The 16,986-nt window shown below is 44.4% G+C and overlaps 1 protein-coding gene across 4 annotated transcripts in view; it reads right to left on the reverse strand.

The window, feature by feature from the left end:
* INSR (insulin receptor) overlaps nt 1–16,986 on the reverse strand; it is a 124,882-nt gene that overhangs the window by 14,760 nt on the left and 93,136 nt on the right. For 2 of the 4 annotated variants that reach the window (XM_023644610.2, XM_023644609.2), the window contains exons 10-14: nt 15,721–15,922; nt 14,010–14,045; nt 8,637–8,911; nt 7,504–7,643; nt 914–1,073 (exon numbers count right to left, since the gene is read on the reverse strand). In XM_023644610.2, coding sequence (XP_023500378.1) covers nt 914–1,073; nt 7,504–7,643; nt 8,637–8,911; nt 14,010–14,045; nt 15,721–15,922 — 813 coding nt within the window. The remainder of the gene's footprint in view (nt 1–913; nt 1,074–7,503; nt 7,644–8,636; nt 8,912–14,009; nt 14,046–15,720; nt 15,923–16,986) is intronic. The other 2 variants (XM_023644611.2, XM_023644612.2) reach the window with 1 other exon arrangement.

The following is a 16,986-nucleotide window of genomic DNA, read 5'->3' on the forward strand; positions in this document are numbered from 1 at the left end:
ATCTGGCATCTGAAGTGAGGGCAGTCTTGTTGGGAACCGTGCTCTTACACTTGTGGGGTCTGTGCTAACTCCACTGGGTGGGGAGCATCAGAATTATCATGCGGTACACCCAGCTGGTGTCAGGATACTCATCCAAGCCCAGACCCTGGCCAGACCATCCCAGCAAGAATCACTTCCCACTTTCTGCACTCCCACTGTGGGAAGTAAATGAAAATCCAGCCAGCCAAGCAGAAGCCCCATCTCACCCATCCCTCCCAAGCTCCAGCTCCTCCTGGTCTAGAATCCCGCTCCTTCTAAGTCATTTGTTTGTTCTCTCATTCAAGTGTCTAGGTTCCCACCAGGTACCAGGCTGAACATCTCTTTTGACCCCACTTGTACATTCTTCCTGGTCTGGATGAAGATGTCACCACCTCCAGGAAGCACTTCCTGACCAGCCCAGCCTTCCCCATCTCTCCCCATCCTCCTGTCCACAGTGCGTCCAGCTCGCCCAGTGGCAGCACTTACTGCCTGCACATCGAGAGCATATCCAAGGCTGAGTAGAGAACCTCTCACCTCCTCCCATGAAAGGCATGGCCCATCTGATGCCAAAGATTGGACACTAGTGACAGGGGTTAATAATGTACTTATCAGATGTGCCCTGTGGCAGCCACTTCACATTCATGATGCCACTGAAACTCCCACCTCCACAGGAGGGTCCTGTTATTATCCCCATGGACAGATGAGATGAGGAAGTGCGGGCTCAGAGAGGGCATGCACCTTGCCCCAGTGGCACAGTGGCAGCCAGGGGACCCAGGGGTGAAGACCAGGACCAGCGCGCACACCCTCCAAGCTTCCTCGACCATCCTCTGAAAGATTCTGCCGGGCCCAGTGCCAATCACAGACCCAACCAGTCGAAGTCGCTGTGCAGACTTACAATAGTCTGTCACGTAGAAATAAGTGGCTTCGGTCCAGGAGCCATTGCCTGCCAGGGAGGTGGCCCGCACTCGCACACTGTAGTTCCCTGGCGGCAGCCCACGCAGCCGGCAGCCCCGCTCCAGGGCAAAATGTCTGCGAGACACACAGAGATGCAGCTCCTGAAAGACAAGGGGAGGAGAGAGAGGAGGAGGTGGGTGGTGTGCTTCGTACATTCCAGAGCATCCATCCCGGGTGGGAATGTCATAGACAGGACCCCGCTCAGACACGATACAGAGGGAGGACGGCACAATCAGAGTGCCACACGCCAGCGACTTACGGACTCTCAGAATCCTAGAAACTTAGCTCCACTGATAAGGAAACAGACTTAGGCAACACCATTAGTGATAACAGCCAACTCTTCCTAAACCACAAGCCAAGCAGAGGACCTGCATCATTGCACTGAATTCTTAGGACAACTCGGTGGCTTAGCCTCACGTTGGAGACGAGGAAACTGAGGCTCAGGGTGCAGGTCTGTGAACTTTTGCTGTAAAGGTCCAGAGAGTAAATATTTTCGGCTTCAAGGGGCCAGACGGTCACTGTCGCCAACTCAACCCTGCTGCCATAGTGCAAAAGCAGCCAGAGACGAATTCTGAACCCCTAATATCTATAAAGGAATGGTGTGTCTGTGCACCCAGGAAACGCTGTGGGCACCAGAACTGGAACTTCATATAATTTACACGAGTCGTGAAATACTCCTCTTCTTGAAATCACTGTGAGATCCTTTCAGCAGGCTTTGCCCAGAAGGACGAGAAAGAAAAGGACATTGCCTAAACTGCATTTCAGGCTTTGCCCTCACACCTCGCATCTGCCTTGTCAGAACCAAAAGGAGACATGGATTTCACGTCTTAAGGACAAATGAGAAAACTCCTTCCTTCCTCTGGGGCAGCCTTTTGATTTGATTTGATTTGATTTTTTTTTTTTTTTACCATCATTAATGAGCTGGGATCTACCTAAGTGTCTGATAAAAGAGAGGGGAGAAGGAAAACAAACACAGCCCAGGAATAAACCTGTAAATAGAGATAAACTCAGAGCTTATTAGGAGGGAAGTGAGGCTCCTTGGAAAATAAGAACATAAACCCTGCAAGCCACATGATGGAAACTTTCCAGAACAGCTCCAAGCTATTAGTGCATGCAGAGAACTGGGCTGGAAAATTCTAGGGGGGAGTGGGGAGAGGAAGAAATGTAAAAACTCCCGTGCTTATCATGTGACAACAACAGCAAGAAAACAAACCGGGCTGGCGGCAGGGGTGGGAACTCTAGTCCAAAGGTTCTTCCAAGTAGAATGAGTCACCAAGTAGAAAGGGATAAATAAGCAAATATAGAAACCAAAGGTAGCTGCTATCCGGGACAAAGGGGAAATTCACCCTCCAACGCTGATCATTTACCCCGGACACCTCGAGGGGTGGGGACGGAGAAAAGAACACGATGGAAGGAACTAGAACCTGCTGCAGCTCTCTCCGTAGACACCAAAAATCCCAGAATAAAAAGCAAAACAAGAAGCAAAACCTGATCAGGAGTGAAGATTCCGATTACATAAACTTTTGTGCAAACAGGAAAAAGAGAAAAAGTTGAAAACTGCAAAAGACACTGAAGCAAAGAATGTGAGCACATGAAACTTGAAAATCGATGCTCTTTCCAGGGAGGGGGTGGTCCCTGGGGCCAGGGTCTCTTTCAGGGCAGGGAGGGGACAAAGGATTCTAACAAAAGTTTCAAAAGCAGTGCAGCCAGAGGTGATTTTCTCTATTAAAATAGCAAATAAGAAAAAAAATGACCTCCCACCAAAGGCTGGTTTACTGCTGTAAAACCAACAGTAGAAATGGTGTAAAAAAAAAATTTATGCTACTTTTTAGTTTATCAAAGTGATGTTAAGCAATCAAGGAAAATGGTGGAGACAACCAACCAGTCTTGTCTATGAAAAGGTTTTTTAAAAGGTGATTGTAACCTGTCGCTCTCTTCTCATTTTACCCCCCATCTCTCTGGGCAAAGGGGGCTGGTCTGTCTGGGATCAGGGTCAGGCTGTGTTGGGCAGAGGCTATGTGGGGATTCCTACTGGTGACTCTCGGCTCTGAGAACAGGAGAGACAAGCCAGTCAAAGGCAGCTAGGAGAACTTAGGGTTAGGTCCAATGCCAATAGGGTAACCAACAGTCCCAGTTTACTGGGGACCAAGTGGTTCCTAGTATGTACGTCGGACGTCAGTGCTCAAACCCGGAAAGTACCAGCCAAATGGAGACAAGTTGGTCACAGCAGCAAGAATAAAATCAAGGGAGATTTGCAGTGGAAACGTGTGTTGCTCACTCTACAGAATCCATCTTCTCTTCCTTGCCACCAACACCACCCCAAACTTTCTTTGGATGCTGTGCCTCCCGCTTGAACGGCTCTTGTCTCGCACCCTCAACCCTACCTTGGTTCCGGGGCTGCCCCTGACTGCCTGAGGCTGAAAAGTCCCATTGGTTCTGGGCAGGACGCAAAACTCAGGCCCAAATGAGCCACCACGGAAATGCAAAGCAAGACCACAGTGAGATACCACTTCACACCCACTAGCGTGGCTATAATCAAAAAGATGGACCAGAGCAAGTGCTGGCGAAGATGTGGAGAAACTGGACTCCTCATACACTGCTGGTGGAAGTATAAAATGGTGCAGCCACTTTGGGAAAGAGTGGAATTTCCTTAAAAGTTAGATGTAGAGTTACCAGATGACCCAGAAATTCCACTCCTAGGTGTGCACTCAAGAGAACTAAAAACATACAACCACAAAAAAACTTGTACACTGAAAACTATAAGACACTATTGAAAGAAATTGAAGAAGAAATGGAAAGATATTCTGTGTTCAAGGATTGGAAGAATAAACAAAGTTAAAATGTCCATATTACCTACAGCAATCTGTAGATTCAATGCAATCCCAATCAGAATCCCAATGACATTCTTCACAGAAATAGAACACAGAATCCTAAAACTTATATGAAACAACAAAAGACCCCGAATAGCCAAAGGAATACTGAGAAAAAAGAACAAAGCTGGTGGTATCACACTCCCTGAATTCAAAATATACTACAAAGCTACAGTAATCAAAACAGCACAGTACTGGCACAAAAACAAACACACAGATCAATGGAACAGAATAATGGAGAGCCCAGAAATAAATCCATACACCTATGGACAGCTAACTTTTGACAACAGAGCCACGAACATACAATGGAGAAAGGAAAGTCTCTTCAATAAATAGTGTTGGGAAAACTTGACAATCACATGAAAAGAATGAAAGTAGACCATTATTTTGAACCACACACAAAAACTAACTCAAAATGGATTAAAGAGTTGAATGTAAGACCTGGAAACATTAAACTCCAAGAAGAAAACATAGGGAGTATGCTCGTTGACACCAGTCTTAGCAGCATATTTTCAAGTACCTTGTCAAGCACCATTTTCAAGGAAACAATAGGAAAAAAACAAATGGGACTACATCAAACTGAAAAGCTTTTGCACAGCAAAGGAAACCATCAACCAAACAAAAAGACAACCTAACAATTGGGAGATGATATTTGCAAACCATATGTGTGATAAGGGGTTAAAATCCAAAATATATAAAGAATTCACACATCTCAACAACAAAAAAATGAACAACCTGATCAAAAAAATAGGCAGAGGATATGGACAGACATTTTTCCAAAGAAGGTATACAGATGGCCAACAGGCACATGAAACAATGTTCAACATCACTAATTATTAGGGAAATACAAATCAAGACTATAATGAGATATCACCTCATACTCATCAGAATGGCTATTATTAAAAAGACAGGAAATGAGTGTTGGAGAGGATGTGGAGAAAAGGGAACTCTCATACACTGCTGGTGGTAATGCAAACTGGTGCAGCCACTATGGAAAATAGTATGGAGATTCCCTAAAAAATTCAAAATAGAACCACCATATGATCCAGCCATCCCACTACTGGGTATTTATCAAAAGAACATGAAAACATTAATTCAGAAAGATATGTGCACCCCTATGTTCATTGCAGCATTACTCACAGTAACCAAGACTTGGAAGCAACCTAAGTGCCCATCAATGTATGAATGGATAAAGAAGACGTGGTATATGTATATATATACAATGGAATACTACTCAGCCATAAAACGATAAAATCATGCCATTTGTACCAACATGGATGGACCTTGAGGGTATTATGCTAAACAAAATAAGTCTGACAGAGGAAGACAAATATCATATGATTTCACTCATATGTGGAAGATAAACAAACAAACAAACACATAGATAAGGAGAATAGATTGGTGGTTACCAGAGGGAAAGGGGGTGAGAGGAGGGCAGAAAGGGTAAAGGGGTATATGCGTATGGTGTCAGACGGAAACTAGACTTTTGGTGGTGAACACGACGCAGTCTATACAGAAGCCAAAATATAATTGATGTATACCTGAAATTTACATAATGTTATAAACCAATATGATCTCAATTTAAAAAAAAAAAAAACTTGTACATGTGTGTTCATAGCATTATTCATAATAGCCAAAAGGTGGAAACAACACAAAAGTCCATCAAGGGATGAATAGATAAACAAAAGGAGGTTCCTTCATACAATGGAATATTATTCAGTCATAAAAAGGAATGAAACACTGACACATGTTACAACGTGGATGAGCCCAAAAACAGCACACTAACGAAAGAAGCGAGTAACAAAAGGTCACATATTGTATGATTCATTTTTAGGAAATGTCTAGACCCAACAAATCCAGAGAGACAGAAAGCTAATTAGTAGTTGCCAGGGCCTGGAGAGAGAGGAGGTAGGGAAGATTTGCGGGTGATGGCTAAGCGAGGAATGGGGTACTTTTTTGGGGTGATGAAAATATTCTGAAATTGACTGTGGTGATGGTCGCACAACTCTGTGAATGTACTGAAAAAACATTGAATTGTATCTTTCAAATGAGTGTATCTTATGGTAGGTGAATGTATCTCAATAAAGCTGTTATTTTTAAAAAAAAAAAACCCTAGTGCCTGAGCCTGACCGTATGGCTCTCAAAGCGAAAAATATTGACTCTCTGGCCATTTACAGAAAATGACCTCTGACCTCCATGATCACCCTCAACTATAGATGGTAGACCCCAGAGCCCACATTCTGAGTTTGAGAGTTGGGTGTGTGACCCTGAGCAAGTCCACTTAGCTCCCCGAGTTCCCATTCTCTCAGCTGCAAATGGAGACAGTAACAGGTCCCACCTGGCAGGAAGACTGTCCTGGTAGATCCTGGTAGATCCCACCTGGTGGGATGACGGTGAAGTTTGAATGGATCGTTGTAAAGGGCTCAGAGCAGTGCCTGGGGCAGGGGAAGGGCTCAGTCAAGCACAGGGTACACCTTCTGGGTCAAACCCAGAGAGGGGACCTGATTTATTTGCCTGCCATCAACCAGTGGAGGGGAGGCCTGGCCCCAATCAGGTCCAAGCCTCAGCAGAGCCTCTCCTGGCAGGAGCAGACCCCAAGCCCTTCTGGGAATGGAGACCTTCGCCACAATGGTTACAGGCACAGCTCAGAGCAGGGGCTGACCAATTACAGCCCCTGAGCCAAATCTAGTCTGCTGCCCGCCTTTATAAATAAAGTTTTATTGGCACACAACCACACCCATTCGTTTACGTATCATCTCTATGACGGCTTTCACGTTACCACGGCAGAGTTGAGTATTTGCAACAGAGACCATGTGGCTGCAGAACCAAACATGTTTACTATCTGGCCCTTTACAGAAAAAAGTTGCCAACCCCTGGATTAGAATATCAGATAGTCCTGGGTCTGAATCCTGACTCTATTCTTATGGACCTTGAATGCAACTTAAATTCTGGATGCCTCAGTACCAAGCTCACTGGGTTATTCTGAGGATTTATTGCATGTCATTGGTCCCAAGAGGCATATTATTTTGACATTCCTGAAACTGGAATGCACCTTACAAGCAACACCATCTTACAACTAGAATTGGCAGTCTTTCTCTTTCTTAGTAGTTCATTACAATAATGGGGCCTCTCATCACATCTTAGATGTGATAAAATATAATAAATGAGATACTGTGTGTAAAGCACTTAACATGCACAGGGCACATAGTCGGCCCTTGGGGTGGCTTAGCTACTTTTTTGTTCTTAGATTCCGACGCTTGTGCATTTCTGTACTCATCCATCACTCTGCACGGTGTCAGATAGGTAAGAGAGGCACCCAAGAAAAAAATCGCTTATTAAGATTTTAAGGATTTATTTTCAGACTCAGATAACTCTCTCTACAGCAAAATGAGTCTCCCCGTGACATGAGTCAGGGGCGAGACAAAGGCAGGCCACCATCATCCAACTCGCAGGACAGAGCTAAAAACGTGAGAAACTGGAGAAAGAAACAAGTGTGCGGATCAGCATTTCTGACCCATCTCCCTGGAAAGTTATGTATCAAGGCTTTGAGTCTGAACAACAAAGTATCCAATGAGAGAAGCATTTGGGTCAGAATTGAAGAGGAGGAAGGAAGTACCAACGACAGCCTCGAAGGCACATGCCCACGTGTCAAGGAGCTTACCTCATCGCCGTATCGCCGATAACTCACTTCGTACAGCACGATCAGACCGTTGGGTTCTTTGGGCTCCTGCCACATCAAGTGAACGACATTGTTCTCGAAGATTTCGTGAGTCACGGGGCCAACGATGTCGTCCGCCTTGGCTGTAGGGAGCAAGCGGTTAGAGGCGGGGAACTGACCCCTGGGTCGAATCCCAACTCAACCACTTACCAGCTGAGCAACCCCCACATCATGTGGCTTTCTTGTGCTCCATTTCCCTCATCAGAGAATGGACAATAAAACTCACTTCATGAACCGTCTACATATCTATGTCTGTCTATCTACCTATCTATCTATCTCACATCTGTCTATCTATCTATCTATCTATCTATCTATCTATCTATCTATCTGTCTACCTATCTCGCATCCTGTTGGCTCTGTTGCTCTGGAGAACCCTGACTAATATGCTACACATATGCATGTCTTAATTTTACTTTATTTTTCTTATGGCTTGTGTGCATTTTCTAAAGTTTATACAATGGCTGTGTATGACTCATGTAATTCAAAAATAATAAAGGCAAACAAGGATGGACCTTGAAGGCATTATGCTACGTGAAATAAGTCAAACAGAAAAAGACAAATACCATATGATTTCACTTCTATGTGGAATCTAAAAACGCCAAACTCAGGGCAACAGAGAGCAGGCTGGTGGTTGGCAGGAGATGGGTACGGGAGAAATGGGGAGATGTTGGTGAAAGGATACAAACTTCCAGTTAGAAGATGAATGAGTTCTGGGGAATCTCACATACGGCATGTCGTGACAGTTACTAATACTGTATTATACACTTGAAAGTTGCTAAGAGAGTAGATCGTAAATGTCCCCACCATCAAAAAGAAATGGTAACAATGTGACGTGACAGAGGTGTTAGTAATGCTACAGTGGTCATCATGTTGCAATAGGTAAATGTATCAAATCAGCGTGTGGTATACCTTAAACTTACACAATGTTATAGGTCAACTGTATCTCAATAAAGTTAGGGAAAAAGTTAAAAATGATAAAAGCAAATAAGTTGAAGTACAAATATATGCTGCTTAGAGGCTGGAGGGCTTCCCCTTGATCAGCCTGGGTCTCCTCGCTCCAAGATGTGCCAACCCACCTTCAGGCATGGTCCTGGCACTGACATAGGCGGCCACACTGCACCTCTCTTCGGGGGAATCTTGGTTGCAAGCCTGAAGCTCGATGCGATACCCGGTAAAATGGCGCAGGCCGGAGATGACCAGCGACTCCTTGTTCACCACTTTCTCGAAGGGTCTGCGCTCCTCTGAGCTCGTGGGCGTGCTGGTGGAGGAGGTATTAGGGAAACCCGGAACCGTGGGCACGGCCACCGTCACATTCCCGACATCAGCAAGCGCCCTGCGTTTCCGAGACGGTCTGTAACAAGAGTAGGACACACATGGTCACCGGATCACCATCTTTAAAGAAAAGGATGCTGGAGAACGAAAGGCTTAAAATGAGACTGGTGTAGCGAGATTTGAGGGGGGGCATGTAGATTAAAATGCAAATTGCCAGGAATTACAATTCAGAGCAGCTTTCAAGATGCCCTTGTAAGCATCATAAGTATCATAGCAGACCCACCCCAGGAAGGGGGACGGGCTCCAGGACCATCCATAGTAGACACGCACCGATATTCCCCTCAACATGCTTGATTTCAGGTTTTCATTTTGCAGATTAAGAGGCTACCCAGGGTCAGTGTTAAAAATAAGATGCCCAAAGCGGGTAAGAGTCTAGCTTTTCAGGAAGCCCTGCCAAATGGGATTTTCCCAATGACCCAAGCTACTGGCCAACATCATCAGTTTAAACGGGAGAAATGCATCTTCTAATTCTTATGACCATTTAGGGCACCTGGGCAGTTTGATTAATTAAAGACCAATTCTTGGTAAAGGAATCTTATCGCTCAGCATGGTAACACTAATAACTCTAAAAACTACCTAAGCAATTGACACACTTTTTCCCTCCCTAAAAAGATACATTCAGAAATAAATGTTGATAGCCTAAAAATTTATAAATGCAAAAAAAAATGTAAAGAAAATTGAAATTACTCGCCATTCTACTGCCCATGGTATCCTGTGGGCAATTTTTTTTTTCTAGAAACATTATGTATGGGTATGATGAGCATCAAGCCAGTTTTATAACCCATTTCATTTACTTGTTAGATTGGAAGCATTCGTCAAATATTTTCCTTAAACCACAACGTCTTAAGTAGGACAGAATTTACATTTTTTCTTTTTCAAGGTGAGGGTTTTCCCTCTTAGTTAAGAAAGTAGTACACGCTCATTGCAGAAAACTTGTAAAACTGTAAAATACTCCATTTAATGAATGAGCCATAACTTACATAATCCTCTTCCTATTTTTTTAATATGTTTTCCTTTTTTTTTTTTTGCCATTATAAATATTGCTTTGATCACTGTCTGATCGTCCTACAGTTCCTAAAAGTGGATTCATAGAAATCACTAGGTTATGCCTCTTAATGCATACAGCTAACTTGCTACGCAGACCTTTTTATTAACTTGTGGTCTCATCAGTAACCCATGAAACTTTCCCTCAGGATACCCTCAGCAAAACTAAGAATTGAAAGTGTTTTGTTGTTGTTTTGTTTTGTTTTTTCAACCTGAGAGATTTTCTTTTTTTGAGGAAGATTCGCTCCGAGCTAACATCTATTGCCAATCTTCCTTTTTTTTTTTTCTTGAGGAAGATTAGCCCTGAGCTAACATCTGTGCCAATCCTCCTCTATTTCATATGTGGGCCGCCACCACAGCATGGCTTGACGAGTGGTGTAGGTCCATACCTGGGATCCGAACTCGTGAACCCAGGTCACTGAAGAGGAGTGTGCTGGACTTAACCACTACACCACAGGGCCGGCCCCCCTGAGAGATTATTTTTTTAAAGCCATCACTCTACTGCTTTATTTGCATCTCTATGTACTGCTGAGTAGGAACTCTTCTTTCCGTGACTGGTTCTTTTATGTTTCTCTAGGAAACTGTCCATCCTTATCCTATTTTTCCATGAAGGTCTGTGCTCTCCTCATTCCTACTCTCGTGCTGTTCATTCACTAAGGGTATTACCCTTTATCAACCGTATTGTGTGATTTACCTCGGTTTGTTGTTGGCCAGTGAGTTTTCTTTAAATGACCTGAAACAGTCTTTCATATTATCTGCAAAATTTTATATATCAGCAAGTTTTTTAATCTTTTTCCTTTACAGGTAATTCTAGATGGGGTTACTAAAGTTTTTTAGCAATTATGAAAGGGATCTTTTCCACCGTTTTATATTCTAATTATTGCTAGTATACCTATTGATTTTTTGTTTATTTATATTCTAACTACTTTCCTGAACTCCTAATCATTCTAAGAGTTTCAGAGTTGACTTTCTTGGATTTTCAAGGAACATACTAGGAAAAGGCTCAGCAAACTTTTCCCATAAGTGCTAGATAGTAAATATTTTGGATTTTGTGGGACATGTGGCTTTTGTTACAGCTACTCAATTTTCAATGGCTTTCAAGCCCTTGTAGCTTGAAAGCAGCCATAGACAAAATGTAAAAAACAAATGACTGTGGTTACATTCCAATAAAACCTTATTGACAAAAACAGAGAGCTGCCATAGTTTTTCCACACTTGCACTAGCATATCCGCACATAGCAATTATTTCATTTGCCACAATCCATTCTTCACCATTCTAATTTTTGTTTTGGGTCTTATCGCACTGGCTACATACTCAGAGAAATGTCAACTAGTAATGACGAGGCTGGGCTCCTTCCAACTCTAACAGGCACAGTTTTCAGAATGATGTTACCTTGGCTATTGGTTTCATCTAGGCAATACTCCTAGTTTTATAAACATCTCTCTTGTTCCCATTTTTCTAAATTAGAAACTTTTAATTAATGTGATCAAATGAGATCATTATGTGATTTTTCATACTGATGAATTAGATTCTATCGACAGGTCTCCTGCTCTCAAACCATCATTGCACTTCTGAGATAAATGATATCACCAGCCCGGTGTTTTATTTAGGACATTTGGATCTAAAGTCCCAGATTAGCTGGTTCTGGGGTTTTCTCTCAGTGAAGCATCTTTGTCATGTTCTGCTATGGGGTGCGATGTTAGTTTCATAAAATGAACTAGGAAGATTTCCGTAGATTTTCACACTCTGGAAAAGCTTCTATATTACAGGAAATAGTTGCTGTTTCAGAGTTTGAAAGAATTCATCTCCAAAACTGCCTGAGCCCAGGCAGTCTTTTTTGAGGCAATTAATTGACACTTTTTTCTTGTCTTTTTCCAAGGTTACTAGAAAATTTAATTTTTCTGCTGCTTCTTGATTCAGCTCAGACAAGTTAAAATTTCCCACCTCACTGAAAGTTTCTAACTGAATAGCACATGAATACCCAGAGAATTCAACAGATTAAAATCTTCCTTAGCCCCTATTCTTTTATCACCTTTTTTACTTCTCATTATTTATAGTTTTTTTTTATTATATTTTCTATTATATTTTCTTTGATCATATTTAGCTATATTGGTTTTTCCCCTCCCTCCCTAATACATTTATATTTTTACATTTTTTCTTAATGTATGAGATCATTTAAGTCTACCAATTTGCAGCCAAGCCCAGTTTGGCAATATTCTACAAGTTAAGGTATGTGGGATTTGCACTTTTATTCTTTTCCAAATAGACTTTAACAAAAGTTTCCATTTCTTGTTTGACCTAATAGATATCTAAGTGATTGACTGCTTAATATCCAGGAACTAGAGCTGTCTGTTCAAACTTCTGCTGTTTGCTTTTCGTTTTTATTGCACCATAATCAGAAAACATGTGGTCAGCAAACAAACTCTACTTTGGGGGTACTCATTAAGATTTTCTCTGTGATCTTTTTGTATGAAAAGACTAACGACATTCTTGGATAGAAACCAAAGATATAGCCACGTTAGCAAGATACAGAACATTTCCACACAGGCACCAATGGGCCTTCCCCAAATGGTTGACACTCTGGTGCTTCATGAATTACTGCTGAGAAATTGATATCGGAACCACTGGAAACTTAAAATGGTCTCATCAAACAGACCAAAACAGGGACCGGCCCCATGGCCGAGTGGTTAAGTTCGTGTGCTCCACTTCGGTGGCCCAGGATTTCACCAGTTTGGATCCTGGGCACGGACACGGCACCGCTCATCAGGCCATGCTGAGGCGGCATCCCACATGCCACAACTAGAAGGACCCACCATTTAAAATATGCAACTATGTACTGGGGGTATTTGGGGAGAAAAAGCAGGAAAAAAAAAAAAAGAAGATTAGCAAGAGTTGTTAGCTCAGGTGCCAATCTTTTAAAAAAAAAAAAAAAAGACCAAATATGTATATACCAAAAGGATTATACCCCAAAAAACCACAAAGTGAAAGACTCCCATGATAAAGCATAACTGGTTCTTCCACTCCTTACAAACACAGCATTTTATTATTGCACAACCTCACATTAGACCAGAGGTTCTCGACAAAGGGTGCGTCTGTCCCCCACCCTGCCACCAAGGGGACATCTTGCCTGGCTGGAGACATTTTTTGGTTGTCACTATTTGGGGGGACAGGTGTACTATTGGCATCCACTGGGGAAGAGACCAGGGATGCTGCTAAACATCCTAGAACACACAGGGCCATCCCCACACCTGAGAAGGACTTGGCCCCAAATGTCAACAGGGCTGAGGTTCAGAAACCCTGCTCTGGACCAGCACCCCAGATTTCTAGGGTTTTCTTTACTACAAGATTATACTCCAAATGGCCACTAGAGGGCAGATCAGGGCCACACACCTGCCTGAACATAAATAAGCATTGTTTAAAGAATAAAATCTCTCCACATGGCCCCGACTCGCCTTCTATTCCTCCCAAGAGCCCTTGACGGGTCCTCAAGCTCTGTTTTCCTGTCCTCTCCTCCAGGACAACCTCCTTAATTCTTTAAGACACCAGGCAAAGGCAAGCGTGCCTGACTGTCCTGAGTGGAATTCAGTGACACAACACATCTTCGCTCACATCTGTGGTCCCGCACGTGTCACCCCAAATAAAAACAGCTCTGTTTCCACATCGGTCTTCCCCACTAGCTGCCGCACGTGGTCTAGACTCTGGGCGCCGTTCTGCACGCACGGTGGGCATTGATAGATAAATGTTTAGCGCGGAAATGCATGGAGGGAACTGTGTACCATCTCGGAGGTGCCCCCAGAAAGTACCCCTTCGAGTCTGTGTCTTAGTAAGGGTGTGTTAGTTAAGATTTCTTTCCCCCTGCGTTCATGCCCAGATCCCACTTCAGGGTGAAGGCGTTGAACGTGTGAATTTGTGGAGCGAGGGGTCTCGGCAGAGCAGCCCGTTGCATGCATCAAGCCACAGAAGCCCCTGGGGGTCTCGAAGGCGCTTGACATGCTTCCTGCCCCGCCTGGCCCCCTGGCCCTGCGATGAGCAGCCACCAGGGGCCACGTGGACGTCCCACAGGTGAGTCATACCTAGTGTCCTCGGCACCAGGGCCTGAAGAGGATTTTCTGTGAAAACAAAACCAACCACTTTCAGGACAGACAGAAAGAACTTCTTCAGACAGACCTCTGGCTTCTGACACCCTGGAAGCCACATTCTGTCCGAGCAGCCCAAGAGCGCCCTGCCCTTGAGCGTGGACCACTTTTTTTCCCATCACTTGAACCACATCTTCCCCAGGAGGTGTGGAGAACACAGCAAGAGGGGGGAAATATCAGAGAAAATACCCCCCAGAGACCTGGCCATCTGGGATTGCCCTTGGTTGTCAGACTTGGCTACACTGAAACATCACAACTGACTCAGCCATTTCCCCAAATCCAGCACGTTTTGTTTTCAACGAGTAAAACAGTAACTGCCCTCAAATGGGCTGTGCCATTTAGCGCTCTTTTGGACTCAGGGTCATGGAGGAAAAATGCAAGAAAGAAAGAAAGAGAAAAAAACAAGAAACGTTGTGTACTGATGATTCTGAGGAAACGTCAACTCAGATGAGGAGCGATGGTGGGCATTTGAAGAGACCCATTTTAGAAACTTGTTTTATTCCAGCGTAAGCCTTTTGGGGTTTCGATCCCCTTTGGAAATGGCCATTGTGTCAGAGGTTTCCGGGTATCCCAGTACTGAAGTCTTTAAGGGGAAAGAAGGAGGAGGGGGTTCAAAGTCCACATGGCACATCTGCAGCCAAAACCCAAGGCGAGTCACTTGCCAGCTCAGAAACACAGGCTTTGGACCCATAAAAGTGGGAAGGGACTGCTTCAGTGGGTTACCGTAAAGATTCATGAACTAATATGGTGCAGACAGCGCTACCAGCATCGCGTGGGTGGAGACCAGGGGCGCTGCTCAACACCCTATAATGCACAGGACGACCGCCATTGCAGAGTATGATCTGGCCCCAAATGTCAATAGCGTCAAGGCTGAGAATGCTTGTGTGGCTCCTGGGATCTCATAATCATAAAAGATGGGACCTATTATCTCCATTTTACAGAGAAGTAAACGGAGACACCAAGAGAGGTGAAATCACCTGAGACCCAGAGAAAGTTGCCTTTTACCTCAGTGTCTCTGCTTGCAGGGAAGGCAAAGATGGATGAAAAGGCTAGAGTAATTTTTACTGCAAACCCTCGAAGTAGATCAGATGTATATCAGGAGTTCTCTTCACTCACTAAAGGAAACTCAACGTAGTTAAATAGGAGAAGCCACCAGGTTTTGAAGATGCGGTGGAAAGTTCCAGAAGGATGAGAAGAAGGTTTCATACATCAGCACTTCCCTTCATTCACTGAGAGACACTCAATATATTTAAATAGGGGAAGCTTCCAGGTTTTGAAGATGCCGTGGAAAGTTCCGGAAGGATGAGGTTATGCAGATGAGAAAAAGAGAAGGCGCTGAGCTTGAGACTCAGTGATAAATCAAGATGGGGCCAAGCAGGCATTTCCAAGACTTGCCTCAATAATCTAATGGAGCCCATTTCAGAACTCAGTTGGGGAGCGGAGACTGGAGTAAAGAGTTTGAGAGACGTACAAAAGCAAATGCTGAGTTTTTTAAACGTTTCCCTTTTTTGGGTGACTATTTGTCCCTCCTGCTAAGATTCCTGTGGAAATCACAAGATCTCGTCCTCCGTCCGCCCACCCTCTGGCTCCCCTCTTCATCGCATTCCCTAAGTAACGACCCCAACGCCAAGCAATGAAAACTCCTGACCTGGGGACAAAAACCACATTGTGCAGATAGTCCTCGAACGTCTTCCTGAACGAGGACTCCTCCAGCTCCTTCAGGATCTGGGAGTCGGTCTTCGGGCAGGAGCAGCATTCGCCGGCAGACTCCTCGTACTCACTCTGATTGTGCTTCTGGGACCCCTCAGACTCAAACGGTGGAGACCAGGTCCTGGAGGGCAGCTTCAAGCCTGGAGAAAGGCAGAGCAGGCGGGCTCAACTCTCCCCCACCCCCCCACGCACACACGCGCATGCACACACACGCACGTGCGCGCGCACACACAGAGCAAAGGGAGCCTTCTCAGAGGGACTGGACACGACAGACAGAGCTCGGGGCTGGGGTCTGGGTTCAAGCTCTACCGGGAAAAATAAGATCTCAGTGTAGTCTATACAGAAATATAACGATGTATACCTGAAATTTATACAATGTTATAAAGCCATGTTACCTCAATTTACAAAAAAAAAGACCTCTCACCGGAGGGGGCAGTGAAGGTGCATGTCAACGTGCACCAGAAACGGTCAGACACCTTAACGCCACAGGGCAGGAGACTGTCAGGTATACAGGCATGGCCCTGCCCTCATGGAACTTGCATTCTAGTGGATGGGGGGGGAGGGGAAGGGAATGCACAATAAAGCAATAAAGACACACGCCCGGGGTCAGATGGCAGGATCAAAGGACAGAGGGTCTGGGGTTGCTATTTTTCATGGGGTGGTCTTGGAGAAAGTGACCGCTGAGCAGTCCCCAATTAAGTAAAGGAATGAGCCATGCACGTATCTTGGTGTAAAGCAGTTGAGACAGAGGAAAAAAAGCAGTGCAAAGGCCCTGAGGTAGGGACTTCCTTGGCATGTCAAAAGACACCAAGGACCCAATGTGGCTAGAAGGAGCTGAAGGAGAGAATGGCGGGAGATGGGGTTAGAAAAGGACTGGGTGGCCAAGTTACAGTTGAATGAATGAATGAATCAATCAATCAATCAACCAACCAACCAACCACATCAATAGAGTGATGGGAGGGCAGAGCAGAATTCCACATGCAGTACCACTATGGAGGCAGAGAAGCTCTGGACTAAACACATGAGAGGAGGTTGAGGGAAGAAAATTTCTAAATAAGCACAGAAAAGGAAATTCAAAAAAACCAAGAACACCAACTTCTCAAGGCAGTGGTCTTAAAAATACCAAACTGCTTTTTAAGTACCATGGCTGGCCGCATCTTGACCCCCGAGTTCCAACCCCTGGGGTGGCTGCTACCCGTGTCAT

Source organism: Equus caballus, chromosome 7 (assembly GCF_041296265.1).
Source record: "Equus caballus isolate H_3958 breed thoroughbred chromosome 7, TB-T2T, whole genome shotgun sequence".
NCBI lineage: Eukaryota > Metazoa > Chordata > Mammalia > Perissodactyla > Equidae > Equus > Equus caballus.